The 25737-nt window shown below is 41.5% G+C and overlaps 1 protein-coding gene across 1 annotated transcript in view; it reads left to right on the plus strand.

Annotated features, from left to right (window-relative positions):
* LOC140237957 (thrombospondin type-1 domain-containing protein 7B-like) overlaps positions 1-25737 on the plus strand; it is a 142740-nt gene that overhangs the window by 17687 nt on the left and 99316 nt on the right. Inside the window, exons 3-4 of the mRNA XM_072317887.1 lie at positions 16561-17299; positions 21492-21734. Of these exons, the coding sequence (XP_072173988.1) occupies positions 16561-17299; positions 21492-21734 (982 nt within the window). The remainder of the gene's footprint in view (positions 1-16560; positions 17300-21491; positions 21735-25737) is intronic.

Genomic DNA, 25737 nt, shown 5'->3' on the forward strand with positions numbered 1-25737 from the left:
CCCCCCCCACCTTCAGTGATGATCGACCGTGTCAGCTATAGATTTATAGCAATAGTATTTCTCATCAAGCTGCGTGAGATTCACTCTCTCACGGAAGATCAATGCATACTTCTAAGATTCAATTTTTAGATCATTATAAAACATTATACTGTATATCAACAGTGATCAGAAATGCTCCAAGTTTGCAATACCCTTGGCATCACTTTCTGTCTCATATTTTGCATAATTTTCATCGTTACCCAACTGAAGTTGTGTCATCGGAGCATTATTCCACACATTTTTTTTGCATGTGCGTTCATTTTAGAGCAGAATTTGACCATTTTTGCCGGCATATGAGAACTAGTATGTTTCCCCTTTAAAATGCATTGTGCTTTTGGGGACTCATGCCGTCTCTCACACAGAGATCAAAGTTTGGCCCATGTGTGAATCCTTACATCATGACGACGCAGAGGAGAGCTATAGGGAGAAGTTTAGATCTCCTTTTTCTGAGTGTGGATTTTGACACTCCCCCGGCCTCTCCTCGAATGACACACACAAGTTCTCCATCTTAAATTAGCTGTGTTCGAGGGCCCTCCTGATTTCGCAAGCCCCCGACGGCGCGTAGCCGCGGGGTGGCCGCGAGGGTAGTCGGACCCCCGACCAACCTCTTCAGTGTATTTGTCGCAGGCTCTTGACTTTGCTGCCGTGTTGTTTTCAATGACACTGCGGGTTCTTGAGTTTTCAGACAGCCGAAACGCCCCATTACGCAAAGGTTAATGGGTGATCGCTGCTTGTTTGGCTGGGGAGAAAACTTCTTGAGCAGCCATTTCTTGTTCATAATGAATTTCTTCAATGATTATGACAGGCATCAGCATTTATTTCATTGATCATAACATTTAACATTGCCATTAAGCCTTCACATAGATACACTTTAAAGTACCACACCCATTTATTATTTTTTTTCACATTCCACAAATGTTGTGTTCGGGTTTTTTTTTCCATTTTTATTTCACTATCTATAGGAACTCATTTGATACCAAACTCTTTTGTAGAGATTAATGTGCCACCTTCTTCCCTTACACTAAAATACCAACGACACGGTTTGCCCTGATATATGGCTTCTGGAAAGCAAAACAATTACCAGATACAACTGGGTTTTTTTTAACTTACTCTGAGAGAAGAGTTTGCATTGCGTCATACGTATGTGGAATCTTGAGCTACAACCGAATTGTGTTTCAAAGATCAAGGTCAGACTATAAATGGATGTGACCTGTATGATTGGATGATATCACTTTTAATTTTGTCTTTACTTAATGGACTCAACCCCTGTGCATCTTTGTCGGCGAGGGAGGACGCGTGTGCACAGAGGAGTAGACTCTAGAAAGAAGAGGGAAAGAAGTGCTTCTGAATAAAAGTAGCCATGACAGTTTCAACAATTTACTCTGGTGGTAACGGCGACACTTTACTTGCTATCAATGAAGGAGTGTAAGGCAGGGCCGGCGGTGACCACAACCCCGCAGAATGAGATAATGATGACAACGACGACGACAACGACAATACCCATGCTCTACTCCCGAGGATAACATGGCGGATCGTGATGGATTTTAGGAAACCCAGACAAGTCCAAATGCGAACAAAGTGCCTCAGAAACCAGTCATGAATGAGCAGCTGCTGTCAGAAATAATGGATGGAAATTGGCATATACTCTAGAAAAGGTTAGGAAAGAATGATAGATAGAGATAGGGGAGTGGGGCAAAAGAGAAAAAAATGTCAATTTTTGGAGAATTTCCAGTGGGTATAAGCTCAAAAGGAAAAGAGGTAAGTAGTATTAGTAGTGGGGTGAAGCCTATTGATGGAAAATAGAAGTGTTGGACAGGGGGGTGAAGACAAGATACCATGAGTGACGAGGGGGGAAATTGGCCAAAGTCAGGGGCTAAGCAGCAGTGGCAGCAAATGGAGGATCTGCCGCCAGCTGGGTCTGGATGACGCGGCAGTTTACCGTGACGGGTGCGGGATTCGCCTAACCACGTTTGACTCGCGGAATGGCGGACATGATTTGGGGGGCAAGGGAGCGTCTCCGCGCCTTATCACCTCCTAAACCCGTGATTCATCGTCTGTCTGCCGTTTTTCCAGCTCCTTCATTCTGCCTCAATTTCTTTTCACTTTGAGTCGCCACCGAGACTGATGTCTGCGCGGTCTGGTTAAAGAGTCACGCTTTCTGGTGTGGCTCCTTGCAAGTTTGAGAGCTGTCACCATGGCAGTATGCGTTAGGTTTCAGTGTTTGTTTGTTTGTTTGTTTGCTTGCTTTCGTTTTTCCTGTTTGAGACATGAATGTCAGTGGTAAACTTTGCTTATATGTAGTGTACAGGGACCAGTTGGCAATGGTATGATCTGCATCAGTATCGCCAGAGAGAAGTTCCAATGAATAATTCCAAGGCTGTCGAAGGACCCATGTGTGTTTGTTCGGCTAACCCACGCACATGTGACATGGTTTCTTCATCGGAAATTCATGTTTGAGAAGATTTATGCTCTTGGCTTTGATACATCAGAGAATTCTACCGATTTTTTGAAGCTGGATGAAAATTCTGATTTCATATATTCCACACTAAAAGAACAGGCTCCAGACCTGAGTCACCATCAAAGTAGCTGCATTACATTTTAATTGATTTTCTTGTTGTTTTTATCAGTATGAAATGCAGAAATCATTAGACCTTAGAGAGAGATGGTTGCTAAACAATTTGGTACCGAGCCAGTGAAGATAAGACCCTTCCATTTTTTAAGACAACATTTAATGCCTGCACAGTCATACATAATACTCACATAATCCTTTTGGATGGGACTCCCTCTATAGAATTCCCAGTGACACCAGCCTTTTAAGAGCTGTCTTGACGCCGATGGAACTCTTACGAAGAGGAAGGGGGATTCCATCTGTCATTTGGCTATATGCTGTCTGGTCATTGACCAACTCAATTTTCTCTCTCCCTCAAAATATAAAAAGAAAAGGAAAAAAAAAGACGAGAAATTCATGCAGAGTAGAGCACAAAAGGAATATCAAGCGGCAATATCTATAAACTGTGTTACTGACAACTTTGTGTAGGTGTAGAAAGAAATGAAGCAGGGGAATTCACTGCTTGTATAGATAATGATATGTTAACACTTTCTAAGAAAAAAAAATATCTGGTGCATTTTCTCTTTTTTTATCATTATGCAAAAAAAAACAACAAACAAACAAATACAACACAGAAAAAAAAAGAATGAAAACACTTCATTGATTTCCTGGATGAGATTTGCAGATTTGCCGTCAGCTAATTCTTGTTAATAACATTTTTTTTTTTTTTTTTAAACAAGAAAATGTCCAGGTATTTGATAGCATTTGGTGCCTGTCCCACAAATCAAATAAATGATTAAACTTTTGTATTGACAGAAATTTGGCAAAAAAGGCACTAAAAATGGTGTTCTTTCCAGATGTTTGACAGCCATTTGCTGTGAAGTAATTGCTTTAAGAACAAATTAGGAAGATATCCCCAAGGGACATGACTATTAATCAGCTTTCTCATCAGGGGTGTTTTTCAGGTATTATAGGGCAATCTTTTTCTAGCCTTGAATGATCATGATTTGATAGAGGCCTTTCTCTTTTCATTGGGAGATACTGAACAGGAATTAAGCTGTTAAAAGGTATAAATGTGTAATGTGTTCTTTTGTTCAGTCTAAACCTTTTGACTGCTGTGTCGAATTTCTATTGGTACTGCACATGATGTTTGTAACTTGGACTGTGATGGGACGGATGAGAACATTCACCGCACATTTGCCCTCAGGGACAAGAAGAGGCCAGGAGCAATTTGCATTGTGCAATCCATGATTAGAGTCCTCTCATGATTAGTTTACAATGTCACAAGAAAAATGACAAATGACATTGATTATCTGGAATGACTGATCTCACTCCCCACTAACACCTATCTTTCATCACTTTGTGTCTGCCTGCATTGCCTGATGTAAAAATTCAACGTCATCTACAAATGTGTGCCCCTTTTGGATGCAGTGCACAATGTGATAGTCTCCTGAAAACACCTTAAAGGCATAATTTATCATCTGCAGATGAAACAAAAACCCAGCTTTAGTGCTTCAAAATAGTTCTAAAATGTGAGTTAGGGATAGAAACAACCAATGTAAAAATTTTAATCAGTATAATTGATGTTAAGTATTGTTAAATATACAAAATGTGAACAATAGCTATAATAAAATTGTTTCTAGAATAAACCATCTACAGTTATGGTTTATTGAGAAAAATAGTGACATCTCCTTATATTTTATGCTTTATTGCAAAATTTTTACATGCTAGGATGTTTTGTAATACTACTGACCTACACATATGCATCAAATGTGATATCTTGAACATTTTTTAAATCACTGCTCTCAAAGGTAAACTGTACCTTTAGTGAATATGTACCCCAGAAATGTTCTCAAATGTCATGGATGCATTGTAAATTCTTGATTCTTTCTTTTTTTTTTTTTGGAGGGGGGGGGAGATGTAATTGTCGTGGAAGGTTTATAAATGCTTAGCAGAAAACAAATAAGAACCCTCTCTTTTTTGGGGGCGAGGGGTGGAGAAGATGTGATTGTCTCTTGTGAAGTACGGTTTGAGATTGAAGGTGTCTGCTGTACCAGTAATAGTAATTAATTTTCTTTGAATGGGCCAAGGAAGGGATGGGGGGGGGGGGGAAGAGGTGGGAGAAGAGGTTTAGGGTCAGAGGGAATTGATCCCATGTGCCCTGGGCATTGTTATCCTCTCATCAATAATGGTCCATCTTCGGGGATCTTCGGGGGAACCCCTGTCACCTGTTGCGCACAGCTTAAACAAATTCCAGGGTACTAAGCACATTGCTGCTGTCTGACATACTTTCTACATTCAGATTTCTCAGAGGATTCATTCTGCTATTCCTTCTTTTGATCTGGAATATTCAGAAATAGGAGAATATCCGGTCACTGACTTTTATTTACAATGATGTTTACTTCTATGTTTACAGTATCTTGAACTTTCACTGATGATTACCATTGGTATTTATTCCATATTTCTGCTTTTAAAGTATAGATGCATATACAAAGCATTTGTGCTGAAATTTCCTCAAGTATCCCAGTATTATGATTATGTCTGCTATGTAACTTTTGACCAATATCAATTTTAATGCTCACATCTTCCAATTGACTCCCAATGTGCCCATGTACTTGCCTGTATTGCCTGCAATAGTACGATAGTCCCACCAAAGACCAGCTCTCATGGTGTATCAGGGATAAACATTATTAGATAACCCATGTTTAGGGATGGTTTCACATTCTTTTATCCACGTGATAGTACCACTCGGGGATTACTATGATGCAGAAGGGATTTTTACAGGATTAAAGGATCCCAAAGCACTGCATGCTGTGAAACAGAGCACTGTAAAACAAGAGCTCAAAAGAGAGATTTTTACAGTAGGTCGATATCCACTCTAGATTTCATTGGTATGCTCTCACTCTCTCCCCACACTGCCCTCTTTCCCTTCTTAGTCTACCAGGTAATTCAACAAGTGTGGAAGCGGAGGTCAAATGGGTTTAAGGAACTACAAACTCTGAATGGATCAAACAGTTGTTTGTTGTTGTTGTTTTTTCAGTGCATCAAGTGGTTGCACCGTGGTATAGTGGCTAAGACTTTTGACTTCAAATCTAGGGTCCCGAGTTCAAGTCCCGCAGAGTGCTTACATGATTGGACAAGATGCTTTTACCAACAATGTCTCCCTCTATCCAAGTGTTAAAATAGGTAATGACAGTACTCGGGTAAAATAATGGCAAGGCCCTCATGGGACAGTGATTATACTGAAGAGGCTGTCCTCCATTGATAATACTATATCGCTATAATCATCATCATACTGTTAAAGTGGACATTTTCAGTGTTGAAATTTTTGCACATTTCGCACAACCAGAAACTAATGTGAAAATAAAAGCATGCGAATATTTTTGCTTGTCACATGTTCCTGTACGTGGTGTCTTGATTCCGTGGAATTAAAAACATGCGAAACTCTTCTTACCCAGCCAAGCGTGAAAAATAAGTCGTGCGAAAATATCCACTTTTACAGCAGCTTATTTGTACATGTCTATATATATGCATGGCTCCAGAGTGGTCATCTGAATGCTCTGATATCTAATGTGTATACTACTGCAAAAGCTGTGGATTAATGTGTCTTTGATATCTTACTCTTCCCTGAACCAACGTTTTGCATTCAACAGATGGAACAGAAAAGCCCATATCTGCACGGCTGGGAACAAATGCAAGTTTTTATCCAAACATGCTGATTGATCGTGTGTATTGCTGCGAAAGTGAGATTGGATGTGAAAGTGCCATTTACGTGTGATTTTGTTCTGTCTCTTAAGAAGAGATCCCCAGGCAGAATGAGTGCATATATCTTCACATTTCATGAAAAGACCAGAGAGCGAGAGTGTATGTGTGTGTGTCAGAGAGCTAGAGATAGAGCTACAGCATTCCGACGGGTTTGGTTTCAGCACCGCTACGCTTAATGGATTTTGCCCCAACTCTGTATATCTCGTCCGAAGAAGCGTGATCATATTGTTGAAAGTGTTTTTCCCCCCAATATGATTTCAACAAAGAAAACATCAAGATTCCCTGTGTGCCCCCCTCCATCCAAATCTAAACCTCCACAAGGGGGCAAGAGTCACTCACACGTAGTCATTCCATCCTTTGGAAAAGGTCATCCATGCATCTCCCCCCCCCCCTTCAAACTAAATGCTGACTCTTGCCTCAGTTCATTGATCTTCTGATGTCTATTTCTGTCCCCCTTCTCCCCCTGGTATTTTCTCATTCAATTTTTAGTCTCCTCACTATTTTCCCAACCACATCAAATCCCATTTTCTGGATAATGGGAAACTGGAAATCGAGAAAAAGAAATGCACACAGCAACTGTTCACCATCACATGACTTTTCTCTGAAAGAGGATTTATTGGACATATTTCCTTGAAAGGGTGAAGCCAGGCTGACACTTTTGAGACCAAAGTTGTGTTATTGAATGAAGGAAATATTTTCCTCCATAGCAAGATACGCTGCATTGATAAAATGAAGCATCTTATAATCCTATTGGTGTGGGAAGCGTGCGGAGTACTTAGCGTGAAGTCGTGCTAACCGTGTCTTTTTACGTCTGACTGAGCATATCCCATTTGTGATATTGCGTGCTCAGAAGATTCTTAACACTGCATTGAATCTGCAGTCTGTCCTCTTGCTTCTTCGGTCAACATCCTGGCATTGCTTTGTGTCGATCACTTAGAGCATGTTGAAGCATTTGATGCTCTTAAGACATGCTTGTTTTATTGTTTTGTGATTGCCATGACTGAACTGGCCCTTGGGTCTTGTGTGTGCACGGGACATCGTCACAAAACTTTTGGCAGATTTTATTCACCGGCATGGGCGAGACTGCAAGCCTCCAGATCCTTTCATTGATTCTCTCTCACTGCCAGACCCCGGCATCAGCGGAATGATCCACGTCATCCTCGGAGCCAAGATGTGAGAATGTCGCAGGTCTGGAGGAGGAAAAGCCCCACCAGTTTGCTTCGGCAATATCAATATAAGCTGATTAGAAAATCCATCAAGGAACAAAAGTGGCAAATTTCTTGCGTCAGGCTCAAGCCTGCCCTGCAGAAACAATTTACTGAAGAGTTTTTGCACCGCTTTCTACGTCACTCTTCCCTTTCTCTCCTCCCCCCCCCCTCCATCTCTCCCTCTCTCTCTCTCTCTATCTTTCTCTCCCTGTATTCCTATATTCCTCCTACCAACCCGCTCTGCCGAAATATTTCTGTCACTTCGTACTTTGTAACTGCTCATGTCTGTTGATCGTGTCGATGCAATATTTACTGTGATTAGCCATGCTGAAACAAACAGAGGAGAGAGATGGAGCTAACGAAAGTGATAGAGTGAGAGAACGAGAGAGACGGGACAGAGGGAACAGATGAAAATGGGGTGGTCTTGCATAAAGAGAAAGAGAGACAGTAAGACCATGAGGGAAAACAAGAAGAGAGAGAGATAGATGGGAAAGAGGGAGAGCAGACAATTGGGGTAATTTTGGCCAAAGAGATTGAGATGACGGAAGGAGGATTAAGAGAAGGATTTGTCGCGAGAAACTTGAGCGGCAAGAAAAACGAGAGAGGGGAGCTCAGGCATGGATTAACAGGGAATAGGGATGTTAGAGAGAGAGAGAGAGAAAAGTGACATCCATATTTGTGGGGGATGGAAGTGAGAAAAGGGGATCTTTTGCCTAGTCAAACAAGTGTGAAATATCTCTACGTGACTGTTACAGTGATGAAGATTCTCCTAGTGAGAGGTGCCGTCAAATGACACACACACAAAAAAAGGGGCATCAGACATTTGCTTAAGACTTTAAGAGTTAACACCGTGTCTTCAAAGGGTACCATTTAATGTGACGAAGAAGAGATTAAACCAAAAATGTGAAAGCGCGAGCAGAAAACAGGGCCATGTGGAGATTTAACAAGAGTCATGGCCGATCAACACCCACTATAGCAACAGAAGCAGTCAGCTCTCCAGTGTATTTACTATTCCTGCAAAATTTGTATTGTGTGTCAGGACAAGTGATGTGAAGATTCACAACAGATGCAGCATGAAATTGATTGTGTGTGTCCATACATGTGTGTGTGTGTGTGTGTGTGTGTGTGTGTGTCTGTGTCTGTGTCTGTGTGTTCATTACAGGAGGAAGTGTTATTTGGGAAATGTCTGTCAAAGCAATGTAAAAATTTTATGATATTCATTGGCCCTTTTCATTAGCTTGATTGAATGACTTAGAGGAAAGGCGAAAAGCAAATGTGTGTAGATTGAAAGTCACCTGTCCTCATCCTTGAAGGTAGAATGAGCGCTTCATAAGAGTCTCTCTATTATCATTATTGTGTGTTTGGCAGAGGGTTCATAGGAATATGAAAGTTTATTATAACCCTCTTCACAATCTTATCCCTTTATCAAGTGAAAGAAAGTGAAAGCAGAAACTGCTCAAACAAACAAGTGCACCACCATCACATGCAGGGAATGAAAGTATGTTGGGGAGCGGGAGCAATTTAGAGCTGCTGGAACGGGAGAGGAGGGAGATTGGATGAAGGGAAGTGAGGCCGTCCGTTTAGATGACGACGACGGGCAAACAGACAACCAGTGACCCTGATCAGACATTCTGGAGTCGGCGGTCGGTGTCGAGGGGGTTATAGCACCAAACTCTCCCCCTCCTCTAAGCCTCATTCGTGCCCCCAGTCCTTTGGCCGTGGTGTGAGTGATGTCATAGGGAGGCGAGACCCACTGTGCCCCTTCTTCATCTTAACGATATACAGCAACACTTTCCTCCTGTATGTGCAAATACCAGCAAATTTTTCCAACCCCATTCCTGCACACATTCCCCCATTAATTTTGTCTTCCCCTCTCACTCCTTTACTCTCTCCAATGGTGAACCTTTCGACTCTCCCCCCCCCCCCCCAATCTAACTGACAGCCAAATACAGCGTCTTGGGACCTGGCCATATCGGCATGCTCGTCTACAAGAGTATTAGGTTGTGCCGTGTTGGGACGGTGTCGTGGATATAGACATTCGAGGGGCCTGAAAGATTAGACGCAGTCCTGCCGTCCGCAAATTTCATTTGCCCTTTGTCACCTCCCCAGAAAGGCCACGTGAGGTCGTGTTTGGCGATGTCATTACTTCAAAGTCCACCATTGCGCAGTGCTTGTCGGGATGCACAGGTGGTCGCTGTGCATTAATCTCCTCTAGAGCCGAGGATACAACCCATGTCAAATCTCAGTCAGTGGTTTGGGTTGCTACTACTGGATAGTCACCACTTATTGTTACCTGTCTTGGTCATATCAAATAGGCATAGTCTAATACCCATTGAGCAAAGACATTTCGCAGACATTTAAAGCCAGCTTTGGTTGATTTGCACACCTGAAGTATATACCGTACTGACATTTGGCAATATATATTCCTATCTGAAACTTGGCAGGTGTGTAGTGATAGGTATAGATGGTCAGATAGGGACATATCATAGCTATTTTGTTTGTATTTCAGTGAGCTTCGCTTGATTTTAATGGCATAGGCATTTACCAAACTAGAATTTGCTAATCAAATTGCAAATTAAAAATTGGCAATTTCATAATGATAAACAATGTATATTATTAGATAAGTGATATCACAGACGAAGGAACAAAAGTTGCATAAATGATTATAATTCCCCAATGTGATAGTGGTAGTTGGATATACATGCTCATGAGAAATACATTTCAGCATTCAAGCTCTTCAGCAGCCAATATGCATTTGTAATTTGGCAGGTTTTCTTGCAACATACATGTAGATAACCTGACTCATAAATGCATAAGTTGGCCTACAGATGCACAGGGAAGGGAAATGGGTAATGGGTGTAGTCCCTTTAAAAGCATCTGTCGGTATAACAACTCTGACATTTGTAAAATTTCAAGGCATTTTTCACCACATTTTTAACCAGATATCTGTTCATATTACTGTCTAGTCATGACTACTCTCTTGTTCCATACATGAAGACTGCATTAGACTTTTTGAAGTGACCCATGACCCATAACGTTGAGGGCTCTGGCTCCTCTCTGCTATACAAACCGCCACCACCATCATTATGTTCATCGTGTGCGTGACTCATCAGCGAATTTTATTTCTGGCCATTAGCGCTGACCGACGCAGTCGTTAGTTTTTGTGTTTTTTTTTTTTCTTATCAATATTTCATGGACAGAAAATGATAGACCCTCCTTATGCCCAAAGAGATATGAACAGATAAAACAAGAGAGAGAGAGAGGTTGCCGCGTGATGCCTTCACTTTTTCCAGCACTTGCACTACACTTTATGTATATATTTTGTTTTCCTCCCATAAAAGATTTTAACCTTCTCATCAGTTGGAGGAACATACTCATTCCCCGGGTATTCATGTATTACATTGACTATGTTCACAAATGTAGCATCTCCTCTCTCACAACAGTCATTTTCAGTACAATCTTCACAGTTTTATAGGGTGATTTGGTGAAAGACAGACCAAACGGGAGATGTAAGAGCATTCCACTAAAGGACCAATGAAGTGTGAAGGTTTAGGTATGACACGAAGGTGATAGTAGGGCCTATACCTGATGAGGAAACCTGGGGATAGAAAAGATGAGTACAGTCATATATTACACCACCAGCACACTGTCTGATATGACTGAATGCCCCATTACCTTCGTATGCGCAAGATGGTATGAGCCCATATCGACGGTCGGGAAAAAAAAAGCACATGGAGAATGATAGAGAGGAATGTAAGAAGGGAGGATAATTATGAGAGACCAAAGTAAGAACATAAAATGGCATGTTATATGCTGTTGATAACAGAAAGAAGAGAGCAGCTGAGGAAGAGATTTGGGAGGGGGGGGGGAGGGTGCTAGAGATGAGGGAAAAGTAATGCACCATTACCCTTGTGTGCATGACTTGATGGGAGCCAACAGTAATAGCAAGAATGAAGCAATTGAAGAATGGCATTAGGAGATGAATGGATACAGTCACACACACACATACACACACACACATACATACATACATACATACACACATACATGCATACATGCACAAACACACACACACACATACAAATGCACAAACACAAACAAACAGAAAGAGAAAGAGGAAGGGAGAGAAAACAGATTAGGAAGAAAGACCATAATGCACAATCCAAATGACTTTGGAGACATACGGGGCTATGTTCACATCTAACTGTGATGTACACTGGTCGTTGTGCTTTCAACAGGAGGTAGCTTTCAGTCATAAAGCCTTCACAGGGGCCCATCACAGGAAATACTGTAGTCATTTTGGGCAGATAGCTCCCAATAGAACACCCACACAATCTCCCATATTACAGACATTTTTTTGTTTTTGTTTTTGTTTTTGCTACATTTGCACAAAAGTGATAATACAAGGGAAACATTCTTGCCCTTCCTCCCCTTACCTACTTTGGAACATGAATGTCAATGTCCCCCCCCCCCTTCTTGTGCAGTTGGGGCAAATGGGGGAGGGGGAGTAGGATGAATGAAGGACATCACTACATAATGAAGCACAGAGGAACGAAATAAAAGTTTCATCCTTTTCATTGGAGTGTATTACATACCATAGTCATTTATTTTACTGCATTCACAAGAAAGGTAGTAACTGCAGGGAATCATTGTAGATTGTCCCTTGCTTTGAATAAATGTGTAACTCGTCTGAACGAAGTTATGGAATGTGATTAGATATATGTCCTTAGATAGTCATCAAACTGAAATTTAAAGATACTGGGTCGTATCATCACAAGTTTAAGTGTCAATGAGTAAAAAAATATATATATATCCTTGCCCTTGAGTATTAGTGGGGCAAATAAAATCATAGTCTAACACCAGAAAGGGTCATGAGCGTCTTAATTTCGTGAATTTTGTGAGACCCAAGATTCACAAAATCTAAAATGCACACAAAAGTTTTTCTCTGCACAATAATGCATTGGATGCCAGTGGCACTTGGCGAAAATTTCATACCGTGAAAGCTCCATTGGCTCCACTTTGCAAAACTTTCGTGCCGCGCACATTTCTTGCTTCATGGTACGTCATCTGGTCATCGTCGTAGGATTCTTCTGACAAGGGATAGAGGGAAAGGACTGACTCTTGAGCGCAATTCACTTAGCACGATTGGTTCTCTTCCTTTCAAGACATATTTGTGCGTGGGGGAGGTGAATAAACCCATAGTGGAAACATGAGATGAGTTCAGGGGGAAAAGATGTTTTTGTGTAAATACACTGTTTCTATTTTAGCCATATACCTGATGTCGTCGTAAGCTTGGTGGCGGTTAACTCAATCCTTCTAAACACGCGCTCTACATCTCCTCCCCTGGTCTTAATCTCCACAAAGTATCCCTCCTCCCCCTAAACTTAATCAATAACACGGAAGCTGTGTTTACGCTGCCTAACCACCCCATTGATTGGCCCTCCTCCCAGCCCACTAGGGCTCATACTTTGATTAGGGGACTCGGTTTCTGTTGTAGTCTCATGCAACTGAGGCACTCTTCTTTCACTTGAAAGATGGCTTTAAGAGGGAGAGACAGACAGACAGACAGACAAAAATAGATGGTGAGAGATAAATAGATATGTTATTAAGAAAGAAAGACAGATAGACGGACAGACAGACAGACAGACAGACAAAAAACAGATGGTGAGAGATAAGTAGATATATCATTAAGAAAGACAGACAGACAAACAGACAGACAAAAAACAGATGGTGAGAGATAAATAGATATATTATTAAGAAAGACAGACAGACAGATAATGAAAGATGTATAGATAATTAGAGACAGACAGACAGACAAACAGTGAGGGTGATATCTGTAGATGGATATGTAGATAGAAAGATGAGAGAGAGAGAGAGAGAGAGAGAGAGAAAGAATGAATGACAGATCACTCCCTGATGTGTCACTGTTGCAGTCAGCTATTCTCGCATGTCTCATTTCCAGGAATTATTTAGTGTCATATACAAATTTTGAACATGTACCTGTACCTGCACTCAAACAATCACAAAACACGGCTTGTGGCTGTTTTTTACATTATTACATTAGTTTTAGATCAAGCGTATTTACCACATCAAAATGTATCAACATCGAATGAAAGCGTCACCTGGAAAATGTACCCTATCAAAGTCAAGGCGGTTTAATCAAGCTGATTATGAAATTGTTGCAGTTTCTACAATATCTTAAATTAAATCATCCCCACGTTTCACTAGCCCAGTGGCTAATTTTGCTTGCCTGAGGCAAGTGGGTTTGAAGATGATGTACTGATTAGAGCTGCTTACCATGCAATTCAGTAAGTTAGGCTGTTGTGTTTGTTTCTGCCTTTCAATATTGAAAGACTTTTGTTAAAGGTTCAGTTTACCTTTGGGAGCAGTGATTTTAAAAATGTTCAAGATATAACATTTAATGCATATTTGTAGATCCATTGTATCACAAAACATCCTACCATATAAGATTTTTGCAATAAAGCCTAAAATATAAGGAGATACCAGTATTTTTCTCAATAAACCATAACTGTATACGGTTTAGTCTGGAAGCATCCTTATTATAGCTATTGTTCACATTTTGTGTATTTAACAAGACTTAACATCGAATATAGGGATTCCAATTTTTATAGTGGTTGTTTATATCCCTAACTCACATTTTAGAAATATTTTAAAGCACTCATGCTGGGTTTTTGTTTCATCTGCAAATGGTAAATTATGCCTTTAAGGTCTTAGCAGAACTCACATTTTTCTTGCTCCCATCGATTTAGATTTGCACAGCTGATCTTTGCTTTTCTGGCACATTTTATACACCACCTGGCGGAAGCTGCCTCTAATGATGATTGTTTGATCTTGTATTATGTTGTTTGCTTCATTTATTTCATCTTTTTTTTTTTAATTTCTTAATCTAGACTGTCTAGCCCACCTCTTCTGCTGGAAAGACTTTTTTAAAAAATTTGCATCACATAAGGACAAAAGATACAGTATCTCTGATGCTAACCCAACACATCTTTTAGCTTACTTTGGAGTTGACATATTTCTTGTCTATTCTATAAAACAAATTGTCATGTACTAGGCACTGAAGGAGTAAGGTACGTGTATACTTCAGCAGCAAAATGAATCTGTCCCGTGTACTTCATGTACATGGACTATGACTTGGACTTGATGGAAATATGCTGAGCCGGCCATTCATTTTGTGAACAACATTCCGAAAAACAGTTCAGAACATGTCAACTAAAATCTGTCAAGTGCTGGAGTGAAGTTATTAAGATGTCAGCTGCCACTTGCTTTAATCCCATTTCATGTTTTAAGAGATGTATCGGAATCCTGCTTTCCATGAATCTGTGACGGAAAGGCTTCATTCAGATATACCGCGTTGGGAGTACGTCTCGAGCTGTTTTGCCACCTGCCCCATATACCCTGCAGTCAGAGGCAAAAAAAAAAAAGGCCCAACGTGCCGTTAGTCTGCGGGAATCGATTTTATGCCCTGCGCATTTCCGCAGGGGGGCGAAAGAGTTCCCCCGATTGCCCCGGGACGGAGCGGCGTTGAGTTGAGCCTGATTTACGAGCCATGATGAAGACTGTGATTGATGTGGCTGAAATCAATGACGGTAGACCAGCGCCCCCCTTGCTCCCCCTCCCCCCCCCCCCCCCCCACTACCACCACTCTTCTGTGGTCTTTTTTTTTTGGGGGGGGGGGGAGGGGGCACAATTGAAACCAAGCTAAACTGTGTGCACATTCGGGTATTGTCAAATTCATCAATTAGGTTTTGAACAAAAACCAAACACTCTGGAAAGGCAGGTATTGTGAGCTGTTGGCAAAATATTCAATGTTCACAATTAGATGGTTGCAATGAGCTCATAGCTTTTCTATGCATAGGGGATTGCTCATCTCTACCAGTTCAGAGTGTGGAGGGTAATTTGAATTCATGTCAGGAATTGCTGGCCTGTGTGTGATGTGCAAGTGTGTGTACCAATGTGAGCCAATGTGTGCCAATGTGTGTGCATGTTGACATGTTTGTCTGTAGAGTATATCTCGGTGTGAAACTGACAGGCTTACATAAGACACACAGAGGCAAGCTTAATTCTGTCAGGCTAATCTTAGGACAGTGTTTCGTGACCAAATTTTAATGTGCAATACTAACTATACCATGGCAATCTCTTGGCATCGATTCAATTCCAATTACATAAAACTTCTGTAGTTTGTGATGACAAGAAAAAAAAAAGGTCTCCTGATTTTTTTCTTGTTTCTGATATGTGTTAAATGGTAGATAAAACAAATGGGTGTAGATTAAAAAAAAAATGTTCTTACTAAAGAGTGTGGAAGAATACATTCTGTTGGTATGTGTAAAGAAGTTGGCTTGGGGAGATAGGAAATTAGAGGGAATCAGGTGATATGTTGAAGGCATGTTTTTGTGCTTGACAGATTTTCTTTTTTTTTCTGTTTGAAAATGCAGAGGACCCAGCATCCCAAACATGATGTTAATATATGCTGCTGTATTTAAATCAAAATACTTTATTGTTATCCACAGCTCATTAATCATCCAATTGTTTTAAGGACAATGGACTGTTGGTTTGACACAGCCTGCATGATGTAATTAAGCTGAAATTCAGTTCTGACAATGAAAATGACTGTATGAATGAATTGACTCAAATGGTTTATGTCATTTATATCGCTTATGCACAAACTGATATAACAAACTAGTATGCATATGTGTCGATATCATGGTTTGACCCCAACTTTTTTTCTCTGGTGGCCTGTTCAGATCACTGAAATCTAACATTTGAAGTTTTGTGTCTCAAAACAAAAGGAAACAAAGCAATCCAATTTGAATTTAGTTGCAAGATTAGGCCATCTGGAGATAAACTTTTTAAAAAAAATTTGATGGCCCAACATCAATTTTAGTAACCCCTGGCTGTTGCAAATGTGTAGCCCAGTATATGAATATATACACATATATATTATATTGCTGCCACTGTATTGTCTATTTCTTCCCTCAGGGCAATGGGGTGCTTGCTCAGGCAAATTATGTGGCTTCGGTGGTATTCAGCGCAGGCCGGTCTGGTGCGAGAGTTCTGATAGGAACACCGCTTCTGACTCGGACTGCGCGGAAGCTGCGACTCCGCCCCGGCAACGGCCGTGCTTCCGGGTGTGCTCCGAGCACCGCACGTTCTTTAGGTGGGAGGTGGATGACTGGGGTCCCTGCCGGCAGAACAACAACCCGGACGTCGTCAACACGGGCGACGTCATCTCGTGTGGGCCATCGTCGTTTGGGCTGCAGCAGCGAACTGTGAGGTGCATGGAGATCAAGACTTCTTTCGTCCAGCGGGAAGAGGACGGCTCTGTGCCAAGCTACATCTGCCAGCGGTTCTCGGCCAAGCCAGCCACCGTACAGGAGTGCATCACCCCCTGTGCCCAGGACTGCATTGTCACGCAGTTCTCCCCCTGGAGCCGGTGCTCCAGGTCCTGCGGCAATGGCACCCAGACCCGCACCCGCCGCGTGGTTATCCCGCCGTCAAACGGGGGCCAGGCGTGCCCGCCGCTGAGCGAGACCAAACCCTGCATTGGGGAGGCCCCCTGCATAGACGAAGAGTTCTTCACGTACAGCCCACGCGTGTCGCCGTGGGGACCGTGCCAGCTCTTTCCGGGGATGCGCGAACGAGAGCACGAGCCTGCTATGGGGAAACAGAGTAGGCGTCTGTGGTGCCAGAGGAGTGATGGGCGAACAGATAAAACAAGGTCAGCCTTGCAGAACATTCTATTCAGTGGTACATCTGATAGTATGATATGAAAGGACTTTCACATACAGATTTTTCAATGGTTTGGTGCATCGATCATCAGCACTTGACAGGAATTTTGTGATACAAGCAATTTTTTTGTGTAGTGATAATATGGCCCACTGGTAGTGACCACAAATCAACCCCAATGATAATTGACCATAGAGTTTTACTCCCCATCACAGAGGACACATTCTACCTGTGTCCTTCTAGAACATCATTTAAGATTCAAAAGATTGAGGCTTGATATCTTTCTGTGACTATGGTACTGGATAATACATATTGACTGTCTGACAACAGCATTTTCAGTTTCTTCATGAGCAATATTGACAAATCAGAGGACTATTTTCAACAAGAGGATTTTATAGACAACTCGTGTTTAAGAGTGATGTGACTCTTTTTTTTTTTTTTTACATCTATGTCTTTTTCTAACTCAGTCAACATCAGGCAACCTGTTTGTGTACAATGTCAAACAGATTTCCAGATTGTGGTCATGAAAGAGTTTAATCAGCAGTTTGTACATAATAAGCTGGAAGTTTTCAAAGAGAAACATATGTCATGTTCAGTTTCTAGCATCCAAGCCGAATCCATCACATTACCATTTCCCTTAAAAAAAAACATTAAAAAACACTAAAAAAAACAAAAACAAAACAAAAAACACTCACAAGCATATATGTTTGTGAACACCGTATTTCTTCAATGCATTAGCAGTTTCACTGAAAATTTGTGATGCCTCATTCATTACATGGATAATTAACTTTGTGCTCCCATTAAGAAAAAAAAAAGAAAAAAAGAAATCCTCCTATGTTCCCATTTTCATTGCGAGTGAGTCATACAACAGTCAAACCGACACTCGCAACCAAATTGATAAAATGGGCAATAGGGGCGGGAGTGGCTTAATGAAGCGGCCATTTCATTAATGATCCCAAATCTCTAGTGAAAGAGAAGATTAGGTAATATATTTAGGTGAAGTTAGGTGTTCTGGTTCAGCAAGCAGACGGCTTTTGAGAAGGAGGCAGCCGTGGATTAATGTGACACCACTTAATCACACCTACAAGCCAGAAAGTGAATTTTGTGAGTGATTCATTTCACAAAATTCTGATGGAACATTGTGTTCCACGTCCCATGTAATGAGAGAACATTGGCTGTCTGGCAGATATGGGCAAAATGAGCTCTCCAAATTTGCATGGGAAAAGTAGTCAAAAGAAAAGAGACATTGATTAGCATTTGAGGGAATAATGGTGGCTGAAAATGTCCCAACTTGAGAAGAATTTCAGTGCCCATGATCGAGTTGGTGAGCATAGTTTATCAATGTAAGGTTCCAGCTGATCTAAAATCTATTATTAAAAAGATAAGGCATTTAATGTGAGCTACTGCTGTAAAGATAGTGGGTAAAATTTGTGTCTCAAGTTTAGTATCTCAACCAGCTACACTGCATACACTTCAGTATTTCCTGCTAAGATTTGATTAAGATCAGCAGTGTGAAAAAAAAATGCCCACCTTCACGAATGTCAGCTTGCAAATGTGTCATAACCATCAAAGCTCTTATCTCTGTTTCTCAACCTATTCATTTTTGCTTACTTCAATTCTCAACTTTGTCAAATCAGCACTTTTTTGCCTCACAAATGTAAATGGCAAAGGTATCCATGTTTTGTTTTTTCATATCAATTGTTTTAAGGGCAATTCCACCCAGTCTTGTCACTTACTTGACTGTTAGTATTGTTTTCATTAAATAATCAAAAAGGCATCTTCATCCGTAGGAAAGTGTGGTGACTGCATCGCATTCTGTCGATCCGATATTCCTCTCGGGGCGAGCAGGAAGAGCGGGCCCAGCCTACGAGAGATGAGGTGCATTAAGGCGAACATTCCTCCATCCCTCATCCTAGTGGGGGGGGGGGGGGGGGAGGGAGGGCTGAGTGTCAAACTCTTCCCAGGGAATATCTCCTCCTCCTCCTCCCAAGATGAGATGAAAATGAGACATGTTCCTCATCAGAGACAGGAGACGCTAGCCTGGGTGCACTCTCTCAATCCTCAGTGCCCTTAAAGGTTAACACAGGACCCCAACTTTTTTCTTTTTTTTTCATGACGCGCCATCTAAGAATGGCAAATTGGCATCGGAGGAGGATGTGTCAAATCTTAAATCAAAAAGGGGCTTCCTAGTTGAGGTAACAGGCCAAGTAAACTCTATTCATTTTCTTTCGTGACAAATTTCCTCAAATATTCAGATGATTCTGTCAGTCACCTTGTGTTGATGCATGAGAGCCATCACCTTTAAACCGACGGCTCCCGAGCATTCCCCTCTTGTGAAAGTTCCATCTTAGTCTATTCCTCCGATTTCTTGCCTTACTTCTGAATCAAAGCCAGTGATAGCTACTCGGCATTCATTCCAACTCGCGGTGAATCCATATCCCCGAATGCGGGTAATTGGCAACACTTCTTTGTCCAGAGGGCAAATTGTTTTCTGATTGGACTCTAATCAGCCAAGGTGCCCTGGCATATTCTTTACTCCCCACTTTCAGCGCTGCACGTCACGGGGCAACAGCACCATAAGTTCGGCGAGGGCGTATCCGGCATTTGTATCCCACGGTCTGCTTGAGAGATCGTCACTTTACCCTCCCCCCCCCCTTCGCCTTTTAACATTCCCATGAACCCACGCCAACTTTTCAGGAAAGAGAGTCAAAGTGCAGATGCAAATTAGAAGAAGATTGCACGGGTCCTTAGGAAACGAGGATTGAATAGTGCTGCATATGACAGTGAAGTAATTGGCTCAAAGTGAATGCTAGATTCAGGCAAGTGTTACTCAATCGAACTGGAAAAGGTCAGTTGCTGAGCAGAGTTCAAGGATTCCATTACGGAATATGCCATCTTCACGATTAAAACTGAGCCGAAGAAGAAGAAAGACAGAGAAATTGGCAGTTACAATGCAATCAATTTATCCCCTACTGCAAGACCTCCAGAAATATTGAAACTCCCATTTGTAAATTCTTGTTCAGGTTGAACTCTGCAAGGGCGGATCCAGGAATCCAGGAAGGGGGCGGCAAACAATATTTTTGGTGCTTCTTCCGGGTTTCATCTCCGTTTTTTTCTTTTTACTTTTTTTTTTTGGTTTTAACAATAAATAAAGAGGGGGTCCGCTCCTGGTGCACTACCCTCTCGAATCTGCCACTGCTCTGGTATACACGATAAAGAGTGTGTCTTGATATTTTGCAGACAGTTCATATCAGAGACACGAAAAGTGGTCGGAAAGAGTTAACATATGTGGAAGTAATAAGTTTGTGATGTCGGTCTAGCAAAATAGGAAAACATCAGTGCCCTTAGAAAAACTTTTGCTTTATTCTAATCATGGAAATTTCAAAGAGTCCTTTTTATTTTTCATGTTCATTTCTGTGGAATTACACCAAGCTTTTCAGATAATATGTGACCCGCTACAACAAAAGGATCCGAAAGTCGGGGGAGGACAATTTTCTGAAAATGGCATGATATTATTCCCTTGCTCTTCCACTTTAATTTCATATATAACACGACTCATGAAAATACTTTGTTGCGGAGATATCAATGATTTTATTAGCGCATATCGAGTGGTCTAGGAAATCAGCGTTTTGAGAAAACCGCCTTCAAAGTTTTCCTTCTGACGCTATCATGATCAAGTGGAGGCAAGACAGTTTCACCGCCTGACAATAGAAGGTATGCCCCTAGTAACCTCCACGATGTTCATTCAAGCTTAGTGCCAGGGGTCTGCGCACGACCAATCAGTAACCAGGATGCCACGCACTGACCAATAAGATCACTCCCTCGTTGCTAGGGGCGGAGTCTAGCTGCAGCGCTAAATCCAAATCTTGGGACATGTTTCTGTTCCATTGAAAGTTGGAAAATCATGGCTCAGAAAAATGCTCTTTCCCTGCATTTCCTTTGACCATTTAGCTTCGAAATTTCGGCAGATGACAGATGATAGATTAGACTACAAAATTATGCAAAAAAAGAAGACCAATAGTTTTAACCGATTTTGATGAATCTGACTGCAAACTCGATTTTCTCGGCTCAGCCATCAGCGACTTTAGGATCCTTTTGTTGTAGTGGTTCACATATAACAGCAACATTGCAATCTTGATAACGAGACTTCCTCCCCAAATCTCTCACATCCTTTCTCTTTGCAGCCAATGCTTCCAAGACTCGACCTATGTCCAGCCGGCTACCCACCAGGTCTGCCTCGTGGCCAGCGACTGCCAGGTGTCCGGCTGGTCCGAGTGGTCACCCTGCTCGGACCCGTGCTCCTCCAGCCCGGTCAGTCACTCGGTCCGCAAGCGCAGCGTCCTGAGCATGCCCGCCGGTGATGGGGAGAAGTGTCCAGAGCTGGTGCAGAGGAGGGCCTGCTCCTATGATGGGAACCAGTGTCCCAGGTAAGACACATTTGACAATGTCAGAAATGCCTGGATAATTCTTCCACAAGTGCTTGGTGAATGGTTGTAATCTGTGTATTTGTTCACCAACAACTATTTAGTAGAGGTAACACAGTCTGCTCATTCCTTATTAATATAATTTTTCAACATATGTAACATTTTTTAGCAACTTCTGTATAGCATGTTTTTCTTTAACTATCCAGAATAAGAAAACATGCTTTTTGTCTGTGTGTGTGAGAGAAATTTCTATGTGGAATATTCAATATGTGGAATTTCCCCTGTTTTTAAACCAGTGCACATTTTCTTTGTTCTTTTTTGCTGATGGAAGTAATTGTGTGTGTGTGTGTGTGTGTGTGTATGAATCAGTAAGATTTTGATCCTTGGAGGTTGACAGCACCACAATATTGTTTTAAGTATTTGAGGAAGAAGAGAAATATGTTGAACATGTAGGTGATTCCAAATTCATCCGAAGCTGGTCATTGACAGCATGAAAAAGTGACTGCATGCCACCTCAGAAAAAAAAGGATCCCTTTAGTACATCATTGCCAATGTACATACACAGACTGCGTTGAATTGTGCAGGGCAAATCCATCTCATTGTTCGTTTTTGTGGTTCTTCCACTGTGAGCAGAGCTACGCATGTAGCCCCCACTTCTGTCCGTCCTAGGCTAAATTGCCCTACCTCATCTGCAAAGTGGAGTTGACACTGTTGTCAAAGTCTATCCCAATAAGTCCAACAGAGGAGCAGAACATGATTCCTACCTCGTCATTTTCATTAATGGTTCCCCGATGAGACGCCAAATTGGAGTTGACACTCTTTGTCAAAATCTGGCCCAGTTTATCCAGCAGCGGAGAGTATGATTCCAACCTCTAACCTTCTAACAGCCATATAGGGCCTGCAAACCAGTGCGGATGTTATGTATGTGGTCTCTTAATTCCAATATAATTTATCTTCTGTAATGACTCATATATTGACCATGCATTCCTTAAGGCTGGAGGAACAGAAATTATATTTGGCTCTTTCAAAAAATACATTTGTATAAGCCTTTCCCAAATAAATATATTCTCTCTTTCACATTTACTATTAATCTACCTTTCTTCACATCTGTGTTTCAGTCATCCATCCTTTTGACCATAAATCCAGACAATATGTTGAAAGGAAAATGTAGTGGCCACCCTCACCCACCATATTAATGAGCTACCTTTCATATTGATTGAAGCGTTTGTAATCTCTGGCTGCTGTCTAGTTAGAGTCTCACACACCCCATCCCAGTTCCCTTTCCTTCACACCCTTTAAACCACCCAATGGACTTCTGAGCCATTTTTGCCTGCGTCTTTTCATCTGGCCATCCCCACCAGCGTGTGACGACCCCACCAGGTATTGACTCTGCTAATAGGACTAATCGTGGGCGATGGCCGTGGAGCCAATTAATTCCCGCCGGGATTGGAAACCCATCCCCACTGAAATGCCTTCCTCTTTAAACCGTTAGCGGATAATGGCACTGCATTTGTGCATCCTGAAATCGGGGAACCACATTTCGAACAAAAATATGTCATAGAGATGGGGCAATAATTGGTTAATTGATCCACTGTTTGATGGGGGCAGCAAAATTCAATAAAGCGTTCAGCGGCATAGGGAGTCCTGTTATCATTGATGAAAGCAATACCTTTATTGATTTGTCCGGCCCACAGACGGCATTTGTTTAAGTCATTTCCAGAGCGGGTCGATTTGGGCCACTGAAGCAAAAAAAAAAAAAAAAGAAGAAGAAAAAGTAATGGCTAAAATCAACGAGGTATCACGTAATCAGGGCATGGTGCTTTTTCAATACGACTATAGCAATCAACAGGTGGTTGCTGGAAACAGAGTAAAGAAAAAAACAAAAAGCATGTACCGTGAGTCATGAGGTATTAAATTTGATTTGGTGTTGGTGTTGTTGTTGTTCTGCATAGATGTGATGGCTACATGAAACAAATGTGTTGGTTGTGCACATACATTGTACGTTGTTCATATGATTATACACATATGTGTGTTATTGTAGAACCTCTGACATACTAGAAGCGCTCATGTACAAGATCTTGCGGTATTGAAGAATGCCATACACTTTTTTTTTTTTACACAGCATGTTCTGTGCATTTAAGCAGACTTTGTTAAGAAAGATATAAGGGACATGATTTCTTTTATCCAAACTGCAAATTTAAGATATTCCACACAATTTGCCATTTTGCAGGATTTCACTGGTAAACTAGAACACACCCATATCAAGCAAACAGTTTATCACAAATGGACTTAGATGATAAAAACCACATATAACTCTGCTGGAGGCTTGTAAAAAAACCCAACAACAACAACAAAGAAAAAAAAGAAGAGAGTCAATGTGCTGTGAATATAAAAATGTATGTGAATAGCATTGATTGTAAAGCAGAAAATGATGTCTTGACCCAATTAGATGCCCAAGAATAGAAGTATAAACCCATCAGTTGCAGAAAGAAGAAATTGCTGGCATTCCGAGTTATTGCATTTACTTCCCCCCTTTTGTGGTAAATTGTTTGAAAAAAATTTACTTCTCCAATGTCAGCGCTCTCAGCCGACCCCCAAAAGCAGGATGGAAACTGTCTCATTTGCACTTTCTGCATGATCATGGCCCGATCTTCATGAAATTTACACCCCTCGGAATAATTAGGACATCTCCATATTTTACCTATCACTGTCCCATCAATAATGGATTTTGCTTCTCCCTGGATGCCAAAAAAAAAAAGAAGAAGAGGAGGACCGATAAGTGGTCCCTGAGGGGTGTGCTCATACCGATGAGTTCAAAATGACAGCTGAATGGAGGAGGGAAGAGAGAGAGAGAGAGAACGAATGACAGAGATAGACAGAATGAGAGAAGAAGAGTCAAGAGAGTGGAATTTTTTAGGACCAGTGGTTGAATTTTTGATTTTTGACTCGGGGAATCCCTTGGACGAGAGGATGCGATCATTTGACAAGTTTGGTGTCTTGGAGGGGATGGCTTGTGAGTGCCATCAAAAGGCTTAGGCCACACTTTAGGGAGCATACAGTGACTTCTCCTATTAGCGAGCTCAGTATCTCTCTTTCTGTCACACAGACACACAGACACACACACAGACACACACACATGTATATACAGTTACTCGATCCCTCCCTCTCTTTCTCTTTCATTTTTATCTTTCTTTCTATCTCCCTCCCTCCCTTTCTTTCTTTTTGTCTGTCTGTCTCATTTCATAGCCAAGGAAAGATATGTGATGATGGGCACAATCTTAATTGAATCTCTGGAATATCATATCAGACGCACAGATGGAGCCTGAGACACACTTACAAGGGGATAAAGTTTGCTCAGCTCTGCAGTCATATCATTTTTGATTTGTAGGATGAGTCGGTTGTCTGTGGTCTGAGCGAGAGGTGACAAAATATTAATGTACTGACCCTTAGAGGACCTACACTCTTTGCATTGGTCAAGCGGGGAATGGGAGATTGAAGATCGGTTGTGGTTGCTGAGGGAGCTGGTACATCATTAGTACTTCTGGTGCCTATGGTCACTGCCGACTCATCAATCTTGCCGCTTGACCAATCAACGGGAGAAGTGAATCATTGGTTACTCAAAATGCTCATAAAGTGACAAAAAAGAGAGGCTTCTCTTATCATTGTTTAAGAAGAAGCAAGAAAACGAACTGCAATATAATCCAAGTATGCCAAGTTACTCATGCTAAATATTCTTTACTCTTTAATGAGTAGTCTATCACAATACGCATTTAATTCAGCGGTGGGATTTGAGAAACCAAACACGTCTTTCTCGACAAGAAATAACTTCCGAGAGTAATACTGAGTCATCCGCGCAATGTTGTAACATTAAAGCACTACTCACCACGTCATGAAATGCATTTGTTGTGAGGAATATTTTTACCAAACTAAGAAGTTAATCCGAAATGTCATCAACATATATTTGTGCATGCATTTAACATGCACACACCCACCTTGCACACACCCA

Source organism: Diadema setosum, chromosome 14, assembly GCF_964275005.1.
Source record: "Diadema setosum chromosome 14, eeDiaSeto1, whole genome shotgun sequence".
In the NCBI taxonomy this organism is placed as follows: domain Eukaryota; kingdom Metazoa; phylum Echinodermata; class Echinoidea; order Diadematoida; family Diadematidae; genus Diadema; species Diadema setosum.